Source organism: Hyposmocoma kahamanoa, unplaced genomic scaffold (genome assembly GCF_003589595.1).
Source record: "Hyposmocoma kahamanoa isolate Upper Pololo Valley unplaced genomic scaffold, ASM358959v1 180, whole genome shotgun sequence".
NCBI classification, from domain to species: domain Eukaryota; kingdom Metazoa; phylum Arthropoda; class Insecta; order Lepidoptera; family Cosmopterigidae; genus Hyposmocoma; species Hyposmocoma kahamanoa.
Window position 1 is genome coordinate 929,112 of NW_020653711.1, and position 17,517 is coordinate 946,628.

At 34.8% G+C, this 17,517-nt stretch overlaps 1 protein-coding gene across 3 annotated transcripts in view; it reads left to right on the plus strand.

Annotated features, from left to right (window-relative positions):
* LOC113226032 (RILP-like protein homolog) overlaps positions 1-17,517 on the plus strand; it is a 66,708-nt gene that overhangs the window by 32,539 nt on the left and 16,652 nt on the right. For all 3 annotated transcript variants that reach the window (XM_026458539.1, XM_026458538.1, XM_026458537.1), the window contains exon 4: positions 13,539-13,613. In XM_026458539.1, the coding sequence (XP_026314324.1) occupies positions 13,539-13,613 (75 nt within the window). The remainder of the gene's footprint in view (positions 1-13,538; positions 13,614-17,517) is intronic.

Genomic DNA, 17,517 nt, shown 5'->3' on the forward strand with positions numbered 1-17,517 from the left:
CAACGCCGACACAACCCCCGTGTGGCTTTAGCAGTTGAAAAAAGACATTCCGCTTTTCGTTTCCGCTCGGACTGCCGCGCCGACACGATACGTACAGCCTCTTTTTCTCTCTTATTACATGGACACCATTGACCTACCATTTGGGGTTTCTTTCTTGGTCAATATAATTAATTTTTATTTCATTGGTAAGCAAATTATACTTGAATTCGCCTTATTCATTAAACTCTGTTGCCCATTCCTAAAGCGGATTCGTCCTGAGAAGAGTGAGCAAGGAATCCTAAGGGTTGCTCTTTGTAAATATACATTTGTACACATTTATCGTTTAGTAGCAGTAGAGCTCTTTGTGAAAGAGTTCGTCCAGGGAGCACTTCTCCCTTAGCTATTTTTATCGCCAAGCAATAATGTGAGCATTACGGCGTTTTAATTTTGAAGGGTAAGTAAGAGTGCTGGTGAAATTACAGGCCCATGAGACTTGTTAACTCGTGTCTCGGAGTGACAGGCGTAGTGGCAGTGTTCCTCAGATCTTTGCGATATAAAGCTCGTGAGTGGCCCGTCACTTGGTAACAATAAAAAAAAAATTATTTCAAAAATCGTAGATCGAGATTACCTGCAAGAACTAAACGGGTTTTTGAACTACGTATTTTTGTCATCCTAGTACGCAGACGTTGTAAATATAATAAACCTTAAGTTTAAAAGTTTGTTTGACTTATTAAACCCAGTTTTAAAACTCGTGAATGGCAATTTCGAATATCAACCGAAACTTTACTATAGAAGCGTATACATTGTATTCTTAAATAATCATCCAATTCAGCAGCAATAGTAGCCGCCATTAACACCAGCTTACCTGGTGCGCAAAGCTGGCGATTGTAGACCGACCTAATTGTAGTCTCCATTGTCAATGTATTATAAATAACACGTAATGATAATACAATTTGTTTCTTTAAAAGGATACTGTACTGTGCTGGTACACGCAAATGAATAAAGTTCTGTAATAAAGTAATAAGACAAAAAATTACCTTTTTCTGTTTTAAGCCACAATTCTTAGTTTTGTTTTGTATAACGCTATAAATAGTGTCATATAATACAAAATACGATTTTAATTATCTTTTTGAATTACCTTATGATTTATAATCTCTAATTTATAATCATTCGATATGAGTATTTGCTATCGTAGGAAATAATGATTGATTCCATATGAAACACGTTCGTTCTTATTGACAAGGAAGTATCCGTACGTGCCAAATATAATTGATAAGATATTCTTGATTATTTATCCATTTATATATTGTGATATATATGATTACATAAGAGACTTGCCCGAAAATAATGTTCTATTAATGTTTTGGTTTTGATAAATCTGATAATAATTTGAAATATTACGAAGACAACGTTTATTCTACAAGTGTGTATCCCCGCTCGCAGATTTATTTATTATCTACGATCAGACTTCAGGGAGAAATTGTTAGTTTCTATCTAGTCTATTTAAAATAAAGCGTTATTGCTTGCTCTATTGAGTCTATTGGTTAGAGGAACTCGGTACCTGGGTACAAATGCAGGTTTTTTCACACATCAGCGCATACTGTTTTTTTTTCCTTTTACATCAGCAGATGCTGATACGGTTGGTGATTTTATCCATTTAAATCATCATCTGTGAAAAATGTATAGATCTTTATTGAATCTACAAGAAAGAGCTTTTTTAATGATATTTTTATTTCTTTCCATGATTTTGTGATTTGATTAAAAAATACTGCATAAGTTCAATCAGCCTGCCTAGCTTTATCATACTGACATTTTATTAAATGTTAAAACGACTGCTGAGCTGCTTTTTGGACTTGTAGTCTATTTCTGGATGGTTTGTGTAAGTAGTATGGAGTTAGACGTAAGCCGTGCTTGGCTACGTGGGGCACCAATTTAACTGCAGTCGACAAATTTCAAAATTTTAAATCGCAAAGATCTGAGAAGCACTGCCACTGCGGCCGTCATCCTGAAACGTAAGTTGACAATCTCCATGTGCCTGTAATTTCACCAGCACCCTCCCTTCAAACCCGGAACTCAGTAATCCTAACATTACCGCTTGGCGGCAGAAATAGGTAAGGTGGCAGTACTTCCCTGGACGCGTAAAACTCATAAAAATGAGATAGGCATGAATTTTTACTGTATCTTGAAAAAAAAAAAAGAGTAGAACATTAGAAATGTTTTATATAACTATCCTGTAATCTGAACATCATTTTTTGTCACTGTCAAATAACGACAATATTTTGTATGTTCAATATCAAGTATCAAAGCCAATATTCAAATGGCCTCTCTGTTTTCGTACATTCGACAACAAGGACAGTATTATTGATATTTGGTTACTACAAAAAAGATACATAATTTCAATAAGAAGATATCCATAATATTAACCTTAGAGCTATAAGTCCAAACTCATGGTACCTCGATTTCGTTTAACCAAGGTAAACGACTCTTTTATGGGGAACTGTATACGTTTTTACAATAAGATTCCGAAGCATATATTAAGATTATCATTTCCTAAGTTTAAAACTTTTATATACTTAAAAATATTTTCATTGAAAAGTCATATTACAAAATCGAAGACTAAGTGTTAGATAATGGAAAGACGACACGGCTCTAGATTTCACGCAAATTTGATCCAAAGTGTATTCCATAGCATTTAAGTTTATTTAAAAAGAGCAATCCCTAGAGTTTCTTGCTCGTTCTTCTCAGGGAAGTTATCGTAGTGAACGAGCGATAGCTTAAATGTGACGATGTTTCCAAATGTAAATTTATTTTACATATGGAATAAATGATTTTTTGAATTTGACTTGACTATGCATCATCACAATATCTACATTATATGTAGGTAACCTGTCTTAATTGCAAATACCGTACATATATTGACAGTTTCAAGTTTATTAAGTACTGTTTTAATAAATTCCATTTTTTTTAAATTATAAATTAATTATTATTAAATAAGTGACATGTCCATGACAGTTGCAGTGCAGGGCAGTCCGGTATTTTACGAAGTATTCACAGGTTTAAAAAAAGAAATAATTCAAAGCTTGAATTCAGAAAAAGCATTTAGCGTTTATTACTGTATTGTAATAGAAAGGATAAGCCGTTCCAAGAGATAACATTCATCGATACAAATAATTTTTTCTTCAACTATACGGTCGTTGTTTCCGATTTCCATAACACAACTGCTTTACTTACTTACTTTAGGATCAGAGCAATGTAATGTTGTTGTTGTTTAATTTCAACGCATGGCGGGTACAGTGAGTCTAAATGAAAACATTATGTCAGAAAACAATAGGTTCGTTTTGCATTTACTATTGTCGTTCTGCACGTAATGTGGCGTTCGGTCAAGGCAAAGCCAATTACGTTGTATATGCTTACATCGGTAAAAACATGATAGCACTTTGTGGATATTATTGCTTGATAAGTTTGTTGCTTCTGTGTTTTGCAATTTGTCTATACAGCGATAATGGATTACTTTCATGGCTTTGAATTAAAACTTTCAGAATAGCCCGCAGAACTTCAATAGAAAGTTTTTACTCTAATATAAATCTTATAATTACCGTCAAGTTAGGTAACTTTGAATTTCCTTTAGAACTTTGATTAAAATTGATTTGAAGATTGTTTTTTTAATAACATTGATAACTGCGTGAAACCGAAATACCATGTATTCTAGATGTAATATTTGACATAAAATTGACAGTTGTCAATGAAGACTTTTGCAAATGTAGACTAGAGGAGGCTGCCTGAAACACTATTCTTTAACTGCCCTCAAATAAGATTCCCACTTTATAACCTTCTTCCCAAAAACATCCCTCGCTCAATATCAATTATTTTCTGGCCAACGCCCACTCCCCACTAATATTCTATATAAATTTCTAAAACTTAATAACATAACACTGTAATCAGCAACTGCTTTATTCCGACTACACACATCAAGTGTCTATGGATCAACGTATTTTTTTCAAATATTTGATTACCCTATCCAAATTAAATGAAATATCTATATAAATTTATGAAATTATTTATTTATTATTGAATTAAAAAAAATGGTGTTAAAAAAAATAAAAAACCTGAGTTTCAGTTATTGGCAAAAACGTGCTTGGGCCCTAGACACTCGGTGAGTATATAATACAATCCACAACATTTTAATCCAACTAAATACCTAGCAATTAGCGCAAATGGGGTTCTTCAAAAAGCGTATCAACAGGGCTCTCATGTTGCAAATGTCCATGGGCGAAGAACACCACCTCCCGTCAAGTGGTTCGTCTCCTCGTTTATCTCCTACCTTCCATAAAAAAAGCAAATATTTAATCGGACCAACGCAAAAACCTTTCAACAACCGTCAATCCGTCTTTCCATAGTTTTCTTAATCGCTACATTGTTTCAATAACCGGCAATTTTTTCCATCATAGCACTGAGTCTTCGAACCCTGACGTTGGCAGAATCGTCGCGTAACAAGACGGAGCCATATCCACACAAAACTTGACTAGACTTTGAAAGTTACGCACCTTGCTGCTGCTTAATCGTTGGCGTTCTTGATCAGAATTAACCTGTCGGTTACATCGAAACTGACACTGGCCCAAGCCTAGTGGCAGCCGTTAAGGACAAATAATACGTGCATTTTCTGTTGGCGGGGTTCTTCTCACGATGAGCCAACTATTCTGCAATATGAAAATTTTATACGAAAGCTTATACTCTCTCACACAATACTCCCACAATTTCTTTTTGTTATTTATTTCATGCAATTACACAGCATTACAGTGTTTTTTTTAAGGATTACAGTCATTAGATATAGACATAGTAATTGGCAGATGATAGTCGCTCATCACAATACACGTTGAATAGCAGATCCTCCAGAAGCCTCTACAATTTTATGCGGAAAACTCGATATTAGTGAAAGCCTATACGGCCATTGCCAAAAAGTAAAAAGAAGAAGAACGAGTGAAAAGTATGTGTGTGCTTCAGTTTCTTTTTGTACTCGTCGAACGCTGCTAATTGATAAATCGATGCCTTTCTCAAACTCGTTTCTTATAAAGAGTGTATATATAAACAAAATGTGTATATATAATCCATTTTTTGCATTTCAGTAACTTTGTGCTTTATGATACGAGTTTGAGAAAGTAAGGCGACGAAATGGTATTTCCAAGTGGACGGTAAATGGTTCTGGTATTACTGATGGCATAGAAGAAAGCTCGTTAAATTTTCCCTGACGCGTCCAAGATTTACTATCGAATCCAGTTTATTTAATTGTTGTGTTTAAATTCGTCCTATTTACGATATACGATGTACGAATGCGATTAGTATTTACTAATGATTTTTTTTACTTATATGTTTTTACTATTATTTATTTTATATATCTTTCTATGTTTATTATATTTCATATTTCGACTGAATCAAGTAGATTTGTAGCCATGGTATCTATTTTATTTATTTCATGACAAAGGTAAATTGTTCGCTATGACAAGTTTATTTGTTTAACATGTTTTTTTCTGTTGAAAATACGAATGTTATTTTACCCAAGTCAATTAAATTGTCAATGGAGAAGGATTCTTCTTCCAAAACAACCCTGTTCAAATATAATCAAGTGTCATTTTGAACGGTCCCTTAAGAGCTTAAGAGATTTTCTCAAACTGGTTCTTTCTAATTCATTTAGTTATGGTACGAAAGGACACTCAATAAAACCTATTTTGAATAATAAATTTTATTTAAATATCCATAAAAACCTGACAAGCGTTCAAAGTTACCCAATTTGACTGTATTGTTTTTACTTTGATTACGTTTTGTTTTAGAAGAGAATATTTTTTTTAGAAAAATTTATATGAAGCCTAATAAAAACTTCACTGTTAATGTATAAAAATTGTCAAATGCCTACTTATACTTACAGCAAAAATTTGTCTCGAATGCCTTTTATTGGAAAGTTGGAACTGTGAAATCAATCATGGACTGACATTCCCTCGCTGTCGCAAATTGTTGATAAATTCCTGTCGATTGTGTAGCGGAGCTATTGATGACAAATGATTCAATATCTTGCGTTTATAAATCGACTGCTAGTTCGATATTTAAAAGTGGGACGTAATTTCGCGTGCTATTTGAAAATAGAATTGATCATTCGGAAGATCATATACGTTTTCCTTTTATGATTTGAAGTGACGAGACGAACAAATTGTGGACCTGGTAGTAAGTTCAGTGCCACCTAAATATTTTAAATGGAAATATCTCAGGGTCACTTCCACAATGCCTCTCACCTTGAGACATGAAAGTTGACATGTCCTATGTGCCTGTAATTTTACCAGCACCCTTAGGGCCTGTGCACATGGCGTATTTTTACATACAACGACGTATGAAAATTCTGCAGGCTAATTTCACATCACATTTCCTTCATATTCATACACTGGCTTTTTACCCATTCTTAAAGTAATGCCCTTGGTAAGAAAAAAATAAATAGAGTTTTGCCATCTCCTGAATAATCACTCTTTATAAGATACGAGTTTGAAAAAGTAAGGCATCGATTTGTATCGATTCAAACGCGCGTTCAAAAAATATAACATTTTACTCAAAAAATATAATATCGCGTGTAACGCGCGTTTGAAACGCGGTTTATGCGCGTTTGAATCGTTTCAACAACAATGACATCGCAATGGAAGCCTGGCGAAGGGGGCGAGTTACATTGAGACGGGCGTTTGCGCTTCGTCGCCCGCAGTCGTCTGTATTGCCTACGCGCAGATTATGATGATGCACGTTTGCGGCGCCACTGAATTTGTGAAAATAACACGCCGTGTGCACGGTTCTTACCCTACAGAACCGTAGTGCAGTAAAGCTCACATTACCGCTTGGCAGCAGAAATAGGTAAGGTAACGTATATGATAATACGATGTAAGGGATACTAATGATCAGCAGTCTTGTCAGTCAGATCGTGGATTTGATTTTCATGTAATGCGATTCCAGAATCTTATTAATTTGAAGGCGAAATCTACGTTTCGATGGCAAACACAATTTCATTGTCTCTTCAGCTATCAATCAAAATCTGATTCAATATTACGCGGTTAGAGTAATGTTTTTGTCGTAGTAACTGAACAGCTCCTAACCTCATTACACTTATTTTTGTCACACATTTTACGTAACTTACTACTTGTATTATGTATAGTTGTTACTAAATAGCACATCAAAACCTATTTTAGTTGTGTCTTTGATAATGGTATTTAGAAACATAATAGTGTACTTGTGAACGAGTTCGCTTAGGAAAGTATTGCTATCGTACCTTAACTGGAAGTACGCATTTTGTTTAAAGAAATGTTACCTAATCGTACAGAAGATAAAGTTTATATTCCATTGCTCGTTTTGATGTATCCTAGCGTCGCGCCGCCGGTTATCCTGCGACTATTTAAGGCGACCTTTGCTCGTCCCGTCACTTGATATCATTTAAGAATATATTTTATAGTATGCGTACATTCATCAGCGCTAAGCCAACTGGTATGGGGTCTTCCGACAGTATATTTTTCAATTTGATACCAACATGAGTGAAGGTATAAACATTACTGAATATGTTTCCATAATCTTTTCTTTATATCTTTTCTATATAATTATCTTAATAATCAAATTACGATGTTCGAGTATATTTCCACTTTTAGTCTAATTTTATAAATCCCCTGTCAACGTTTTATCAATTTACGCAAGATGGTATTGATAAGTGTGGTTACTTTGATTGATGGAAGTATATTTTCTCAATGTTTTTGACGTAAGTAAGTGATCACGATACAGGATGGTATCGACAGTTTTTGATATACGGTTCCTTAAAAAATATGACATGGCATTTATATTTGTTTTTTTTAGGCATGCTTTCGTAATCGACTGCGTCGTAATATTTTTCAACTACAAAATCTACTTCGCGCTTCGTCTCTTTTCACATCTTCTTGTATTTTAAACCGACTTCAAAAAAGGAGGAGGTTCTCAATTCGACAGTATTTTGTTACGTGATTACTCCCGACATTTGTGAACCGATTTCGATTATTGTTTTTTTTAATAGGTACCTTGTCCGATGTTTTACTATAATGATATTAATTTTTTTTTTTGTGAAAATACTCCACTAGTTTGTTATTATTATTGACGCAAAATCGAAAAACAAAAAAATCCTTCCATCCGAGTGGACTCCAGCGAATGCCAACCAAAGTCACACTTGAAGACGTCATGTTTTAAGCTATTGCTCGTTCACTATGCTGACTTACTTCCCTGTGAAGAGCGAGCAAGAAATTCTAGGTGTTGCTTTTTGAAAAGAACTTTACTATTTGAATCACATTTGTGTGGAATCCTAAAATCATGTCGTCTTTCCATACATCTTTATCTAACACGTCTAGAATTTTGTAATATGGCTTTTCAATTAAAATATTTTTATGCAGTTTTTACACTTAGGAAATATGTGATCTATTTGTTTTCTTTCTTTTCTTCTTTCTTTTATAAAGCTCCAAAATTCCCAGTTGTAAATAAGTTATTCTAATTTTATAATCTCATGTCAAATTATAGCCGTTCGAAATATCAATCCATCTAATCAATCAAGAAAAGACAATTGACAACAAGATTACTTGGAAACACGTTTTATAAGTCCCGAAAATATAACTGATATTACTACATTGTGTCACAAGGGCGATAAGTAGACAATTGCGAATACAGTCACCACACTTATGGACACAGAATCACACTATCTATGCAAGAAGACGTGTGCTTCACGTCGGCGTTCCTGGCGGCGGTACTTTTTCACTTTAATTACATGGACATAAAGCCTGTTCTGACCGGCTCAAGCCGATTTTGCGTTTTTCTAGAGGGACAGACTGAAAACTCGTACCGAAGGCGAAGGTTTTAATTGGCCCAAATATTTGTAATTGCCGTTCCGCTCGTGTGGCATACGTGTTCCATCACACTTGCGATTAAGTTAAAAAAAACTTGACTATAAAAGTTATAGGTAAGTCATAGGTAGTTTATCCATATTTATATTTTAAGTATCTCGAAAACTTTTTATATTTATTTCACATAAAACTTATTGCTTTTACTAGATGTATGATTTTTTTGTTTACTTTTGGATTTACGTATGTCGTAAGAGTACCTTATAAAAATGATAAATGAAATAAGGACGATTGTATTTATATTAGTTTTAATAAATAAACTCAAAAGTCCACTATTGTTTGCGCTCGCGGTACAAGGTGGCGGCGCAATGGCTGAGCCGGCAGTTGGTCCGCGGTCATGGCTGAGAAATAAAAACAAAACCGTTACGCTCTAGGGCCGTATAATAAAAATACAGCCTAATTTTGCCTTAACGTTATACTACTGTCAAGCAAGTATGATGAAATTATATAACTTAGTTTCTTATTATAACGTTTTCAAATTATCATATTTGACCCTACGTCTCTATACTGAAAAGGTCTTTTGTGCACGTTTCTCCTTATAATAAAAAAGTAATAACATTTTTTCCATCTTTTTGACAAATTGAACAGCAAAATAGCGCGCGTGTCTTGAGCAATTTCCTCTTACTTTAATATTAACGCGGACAAAACCTTTTGAATTAGATTTATTATGTGATGGTTCAATCAGGCAGCGCCTCGTTACGTAGGCATAAACCAACAGCCAGAAAGTAAAAAACAAGGTTTTCAATTCAAAAATAGATTATCTATCTATACTAATCTATGTGCTATATATCTACGTGCTAGACAACCACACCAATTGCCTGGTCTCAAACAAGGGAATTCCCTGTACTATGAGTACCAGAGCAACGGGATTTTGGGGCACTTCCCAGAACACCCAAATCAGAACCAACTTAGAAAAGTTAATTTCCTAAATTGGTCCTATTGTGAATCGAACCCGGGCATTCAGTGTCCACAATGCAAACCGCTAAGCTATCGAGATCGTCAAACATGTTATTCAACAAATCTGTTAGTATTGCTCGGCTTCAAACTGCTTTTGGTGATGAAGCACCATGCAAGACGACTATTTATGGCTGGATTGCAGAATTCAAACGCGGTCGTGTGAATCTCAGTGACGAATTTCGTGATGGTCGCCCGTCCACTAACTACTGTTAACAACAAAAACATCGATGCTGTGCGCCGTATGATAAAAACAGACAGGCATGTGACATGCCATGAGATTCGGGCATCTTTAGGCATAGGCATGAGTCAAATACAATCAATACTACACTAACAGATCTCTTCTAGAGATAAGCTCACCTTTGTATATGTCCTTTATAACTTGTGTTTCATGTATCTTTTCTTTGTGCAATAAAGAGTTATTATTATTAACATTTGGGTGTGAAAAAGCTGTGCTCTCGATGGATCCCACACAATTTGACTGAGGCTCAAAAAACGGATCGCGTCATTTGGTTGCAATGCCATGCTTACCAGATTCAACAAAAGGGCGTCAAATTTGGTGTGGGACATAGTAACAGGTTACGAAACATGGATTTATAGTTACGATCCCAAAACAAAGCAGCAATTGGGCGTATGGGTCTTTCGAGATGAGCCGAAACCAGCCAAAGTGGCGCGCGTGCAAAGTGCCTAACCGGATGATTGCTTCTTTTTTTAATAAAACTGGACACGTGGCTATCATCCACCACGATAATGCCAGTTCTCACACGGTCAGACAAACAAATGAATTTTTAAAGGTGAACAACGTTGACCTTATGAGCCATCCCGCGTACAGTCCCGACCTGGCACCTTGTGACTTTTATTTATTTCCAAAAATGAAGAATCACGCGGTCAACGATTTTCATCAACTGAAAAGGCTGTCGAAGAGTATGAAAAATATGTTTCAGAGATTTTCACGGAGGAGTGGCATAAATGTTTTCAAAATTGGTTTATTCGTATGAAAAAGTACATTAACGCTAACGGAGAATATTTTGAGAAACAATAAATTCATTTCTGACCATTTATAGTATTTTTTTCTTATTCATTCCGGAAACTTATAGTGCGCACCACGTAGATTAAATAGAAAAGGAAAAATAAAAACATTTTTGTCATAGCAGTGAAAAGACGCTGACTCCAGTATATGCCTAAGTTCCCTTAGGCGCTGGTTAAAACGAGCCGAGAGGGACTAATTGTATAGAAGTTATTTGTAAGTAAAAATAGGTCAAAACGAGGTAGTGCGACTGCTGGCGTGAAAGATGACATATTGACTAGGATAGAAAAGGAAATGCTTCAATGGTTGCGTCGTTTGTAAAACATGAATGTAATTTGAGTACCGTCATAAATTTATGAACCGAATGGGAATTGAAACGTGTAAGGTCAATCTTTACATACGTTACTGAACCAGATTAAGTATATCCTCAAAAAAGGCCAGGCTAAGGGTACCAAGAATGAACGAGGGTATATGGCGACTTATGTGGCGAAGGAAGAGAAACATGTAGGTATGTCAGAAATGTACTGATTGAAGATTATTATTTTTTATGATACCAGGTGACGGGACGAACAAAACGTGCGCCTGCTGTTAAGCGACACGCCTGTTCATAGCAGTTGCAATGCCACTCAGACCTTTAAATCGCAAATATCTGAGGGACACTGCCACTGCGCCGCTGTGACATAAGTTACAAGTCTCATGTGCCTGTAATTTCACCAGTACCCTTACCCTTCAACGGTTGACGTTTACAAAACATCGTTAAACTGTGTGTGTAAAGACGCGTTTTGTATTACATGAATGCAAATTCACAGAACTTACAATGGAAAGTCAAGTTTGTATCTCATGTTTCAGTATCGGGTGAGGAATAACTATTACCTCGAATAATCCAGTTTATTTTTCAAATAAAATCAACATCCCATACAACATGTTCATACGTACTAGTCTATGTCTCTAGTGAAAAGAGGTACAAGAAAAAAAAGCCAACTTTACAAGGAAACGCGACGAAAATACTTAACTCTTAATACTATATTAAGCTTTAACTGTTTATCGAGTCTTCTTGTAAAGTTCTCTTTTTTTACTTGTAATCTTTTCACTAGAACCACAGGTAATCGAAGGCATCTACGAATACTGATTGTCATTAATTACAAGTTTCTTACCACGGTATGGGATCTGTTTAGTTTCCCGCTATTATAACCGTGCAACGAGGCTTATAGGTGACTCGGAATTAGCGGAGGCGAAGCTGCAGAGCCTTGAACACACCGCCATAAAGTTGCCTGCTTATCTGTATTTTACATGATATATCACGGAGAGTATGAGATGGAATTACACGATTTTGTTCCGCCTTCCTTTTTCCGTCACCGGGGGACTAATCGTAGGCTTGGGTTCTACCCTCATGTTGTGGGTATTCCAAAGATTCGCACGAAGCGTTACGCATCAACATTTATATGGCGAACGGCTATGGAGTGGAATTCCCTGCCTTCAGACTTGTTCCCTGAACGTTATAACTTGGGCCTTTTCAAGACAAGAGTGAATAGGCATTATTTAAGTGTGCATGCTCCATTGTCGACCTCATCGTCACATTCCATCAGGTGATACGGAGGTCAGATACGGAGGCACTTACACTTTATTAAAAAAAAAAATACAGGCTCCATGGTCATGGGTTAACTGAATTGAGATCTCACATTACAATGATAATAACAGGTAGCATTTTAAATGATGCTACCTATTATTATCTGTCCATCAAGTTTTTCTTAATTTTTATTGATTTACACACAGGAGATAATAAAAATCGGTTCTCACTATAACAAAGTATATTGAGAGAAAAACGCCTTAAATTGGAGAATAGCAAAATCACCCATTAAGTTAATTGCTCCTAATAATAAAATTTAGACACTATATATGAAAATGAATCTTCATGCGTGATCAGCCACCCTTAGAGGAAGATGATTTTCTTCAAAATTAAATGGGACATTTATGAAGGCACCCTCTTTCCAACCAAAAAATAATCATGAAAATCGGTTAACAAATACCGGAGTTACCGTGTAACATACATACAAAAAAAAAACAAAAACATACAGTCGAATTGAGAACCTCCACCTTTTTTGAAGTCAGTTAAAAATAACCCTCGTTCAATAATAATATCCAACAGCAAAGAAAAAGCACATCAAAATAAAAAACAACATTCACTATTTATATCACAAAATACTTATCTATAGGTGATTTATATTTTATCGATAAGTTCGAATGTACTATTTATCAGTCTACATTTATACATATCTCAATACGATCACGTGCTTTTTGTGAGAATTTTCGTTATAAAACTCTCGGAACTATATATACGTATATATTATATATGTTCATTGATTTTATTATCAAAATTCAATTAGGAACTCTATTACCATACAATAAAGTTATAGTTGACATTTAGATTACATTATAATTTTATCATTTAGCCTATTTAAACAGTGAAAGTAGTATACTGTAGTTTAAAATACAGTGGTATACTTTAGTTTTTTTACAATTAAAGAAACACGTATTAAGGTAGTGGAATATATTGGTGAAATATACAGCCTTTACATTAGACATTTAAATTTGTTGAAGTGAATGTTATTGTAGAATAATAAATAATGGCAATTTTGGAATCTTCGCAGTTGACCAATCAAGTGGAGAAACTCGCGCAAGTGAGTCGTGACCTCCGACGGAAACATAAGCAACTACAAAATCAGGTATGTGTTCTATTGCATTGTTACTGATGATGTTATTAAAAACTACGTTATTTTAATCTGTTCATTGTACTGAACGACTTTTACTGAACCTAAATTTAAATTAATTGAGATTACGTAATGAAAAGGAAACTTTTTAAGTTTCCTTTTAATTTATAAATTTATTGTGAGTTCTTAGTTTTTTGCGATTGATGAACACACGCCAGCACATCAAGCTACATATTGGACACCCTGGAGGCGATTTTCGAACAAAAATATGTAGTCTGGTGTGCCGTTGTCCGCACATTAATGAAGCTATTTTTTTCTTTTCTCAACGCGTATATTTGTTTTTTCATACAAACCAACATTTCGGGCCCTTTCCATGTGTCACGCTGATTGACCTGTAATTAAGCGGGGATTATGGGACCTTTTTAGGGCCCAAGTCGCTGGTTTGTATAGAAAAACAAATATTCACGATTGATATCTGAAAAAATAGTATAATTACCATTACAATAATTGTTTTTCATTAGATTGATAATTTTTTTTTATAAAATTATGATATTGAATAAACTACTTCAGAAATATCGAGTTCTTAGGTTTTCGCGATTGTTATACATAGGAATGAAACTATTTTTCCGGATTTAAATCGCGTATATTTGTTTTTTCAAACAAACCGACGTTTCGGGCCCTTTACAGGTCCCATGGTCACGGTTGACTGAGGTGGTACAGTCTTCAACCAGTTATGTCTAATATTGATGCAAACCACCCTATTTTTTCAATATAGTTACAATAGTTATTAATTAAATACCTTATTTTTAATTTTACAAAGAAAACATTCCAATTTACGCTACATTAAGTTTTACAATTTATTTTATTGAATGAATTTTTTATTAACTTTAATTTATTATTAATTATTAATAGAAATTAGAATAAATTAAAACATATTAATTAGTACTGCAGTCTTATGTCTGTTTGGGATTTTTCATTAGAGGAAATACTGGATCCCAAACTGGTGGTACGGAGAAACCATCTTCCCTGTTGAAATTAGGATGTTTTTTAATTTCAATGGCCTCTCGCAGCATCCTGGGCAGATAACGGACTTCTTTTGCAAGGACCTGGGGTTTGTCAAACTTCATTGAATGTGTAGGTTTATCCATGACATGCTCGGACCTGTAAAGGGCCCGAAACGTCGGTTTGTTTGAAAAAACAAATATACGCGATTTAAATCCGGAAAAATAGTTTCATTCCTATACTTCAGAAATTTCAAATACAAAATGCTACAACAGCCTGAAGGAATTTTGCAATGACAAAATTTAAAAAGTATGCCAATTTAAAACGTATGTCCATAGAAATAAAGTAAATAATATTGTTAGCATGTTTAAGTTTTACAATTGTTTGATTGTTTTAGGACTGTCTGCCCTTTACTGTGCCGATTTCGTTACAGGGTATCATATAATAAGGTCTAAAATGTTATTAAGATCTTGAGAGACTTCATGTGGTGCAATAAAATGAGTTTAATTCAGTTTAATTGAATTTATATTTGAAGTTCTCAAACCTTCTGAACCAATCAATTAACCCAGCGTAAATTTCGCTACGAACGTGATGCAGGTGCAATTCGTAATGTGCATTTTCCGGTTATTTCTTCTTTTGTATTCTTTCCGTTATGAATGCTCATTCAGTGATTAAACTACATATAGTTTTATCCTTTATTTATATATGTGGTAGAGTCCTTGTTATGGCAGAAAGATCAAGCCGTAATCATTTATGAAAATTAATTTAACACTGTTTGAATTGCACTAGTCTGACGCGGTTGATTCGATTTGGGTAAGCTTTTTGTTGTTTTCATACAAAAGGTTTTGTATGAATTTGACCATTTGCAATGCTATTACACTGTAATACACTTGCGGACACATATTTCGGACCTTCAAAGAAAGAAACGAAAGACCTTCAAAGTTTGCGTATCCGCTTTCGCTTTCTTTATAAATTGCACCCGTCATGGAAGAATGGTATAAGTGAAGTTAAGTCAAAAATGTTTATTGCTCCATTGGATACAGGAAAAATAACACGTCCTCCCATAACAGAGTTACAAAATTGGTCTTGTAACTCTGTCGACAATATTAATCCATAGAATTAAATAAATAAATAATAGACATATGTTGCTCTGATCCCAAAGTAAGTAGCTAAAGCTTTTGTGTTATGGTGAAAGGGTTGTAACCCTAACTAGCCGTGAACAGGTTCACAGCAAAGAAATGGGAAACTTCCGGTTCACAAAATTTATTAAAGAAGTAAAGTTTAAAGAAAGGCTGTAACAATATAAAGGTAAATGTAAAAAAACAGGTTAACAATATAAAACACTCCCTACACTTTATTATAAAGGCACTTACCCCTAAATGTGCCAAGAAACTTAATTAAAGAAATAGGTACATAAAGGCTGTAGACTTATAAATTATTACACATGATTAGCTTATTAACAGCTGAGACTGTTGTGGCGGTCGAGCTGGGAGTGACCGTGGTACGAAAACAAAATGAGAAAGTGAAGGAAGATGGAACAATTCAAATTTAAAAAATTTAAATACAAGTAAAATAAAAAAAAAGATAAGATACAAGAGGAGAGAGGCGATACAAAGAGGTGAGATGACGGTGTAAGGAGGTCACACCGCCACAATACCCGGGGGGCCGGAGGAAAAAAAAAATCATTCAGGATTTTTTTGAAGTATAACGGTAAAGAGAAAAGATAATGGAAAAAGAATAAAGTAAGAATAGTGGTAGAGAAGGGATTAGGTAAGTGTAAAAGTAAGTGTAAGTAAAGGAAGGACGTGTGTTGTAAAGTTGACTTAGAGGACTTCGTCACATGTTATGTACTTTTAAGTAAAAGAAAATAATAAGGAAGGTTATGATGGGCTCATAAGAGACGGAGGAACCGAAAAAAAAGTTTTAAAATTAAATTAAAGTATGCGATCATTAATTTAGGAAAACATTTGGATGATATTGATAAAAGTGTGAGAAATAGCTTACAGTAGTAAATTTGAGTAACTAGTTGTCTAGTTATATTTTAATATTAGCCGGAACTCTTTCAGGAATCGGGAAAAGTAAGGGTGTTTACTAGAAAACATATGATGAGAAATGAAAGTAATATGGGTCCGTAGTTTCACACTACATTATCCCCATGACCTCAGAAAATTTTGGAAGACTGTCCAAGAAGTAACCAGGAAAACACAGCTTCACACATACATGCCTCAACAAACAACCAGGTATTCCTCCTCTACATGCTGTCATCTGCATTCTGATAAGAGTGGAGTCATATTCTAGGACTACCACTTCTAGAAGGGTGTTTTCAAATGACGACGAGGCTTTCTTTAAGGAGTCGTCAGCCGCTCCTTAAGTGGAAAAAGAAAAAAGAATGAATCGACCGAAGGCTTATTTTAAGAGTCGTCTGCCGCTCTATGAGAATAAAGATTAAGAGGGGTAGACAAAGTAAAGACTACGAGCGTTAGGACTCGAAGCTGAAGATACGCCTAAGAGCGGAAGGGCTCGGGGCAAAAGTAGCGGCGTAAGAGCGGAAGGGCTCGGGGCAAAAGTAAAGGCTAGGAGCGGTAGGGCTCAAAGCGAAGTTTAAAAAAGATATAAAAGTGAAAATGAGATGGTTTATGATGATTATGGAAATATACTATTACTGATTCCTGAAGAGTGTAAACGCAGTAGGATTTTAAAGTTTTAAGTTACGGGTTGTTGGTCTGAAAACGATAAAAGAAGATTTCGGAGCTCATCAGCAGTTTGGTTGATTTCAAAAGTTGCGTTTCGAATTTTAGGTTTATTTAATTGTTCCATATTGTGAAGAAATTTAAAAAAAGAGTATTTATGTTAGGATGAAAATCTTTTTCGTATTATTCTTTAGGAATAAATATTTGAAAATAAAATTTTGGTAACA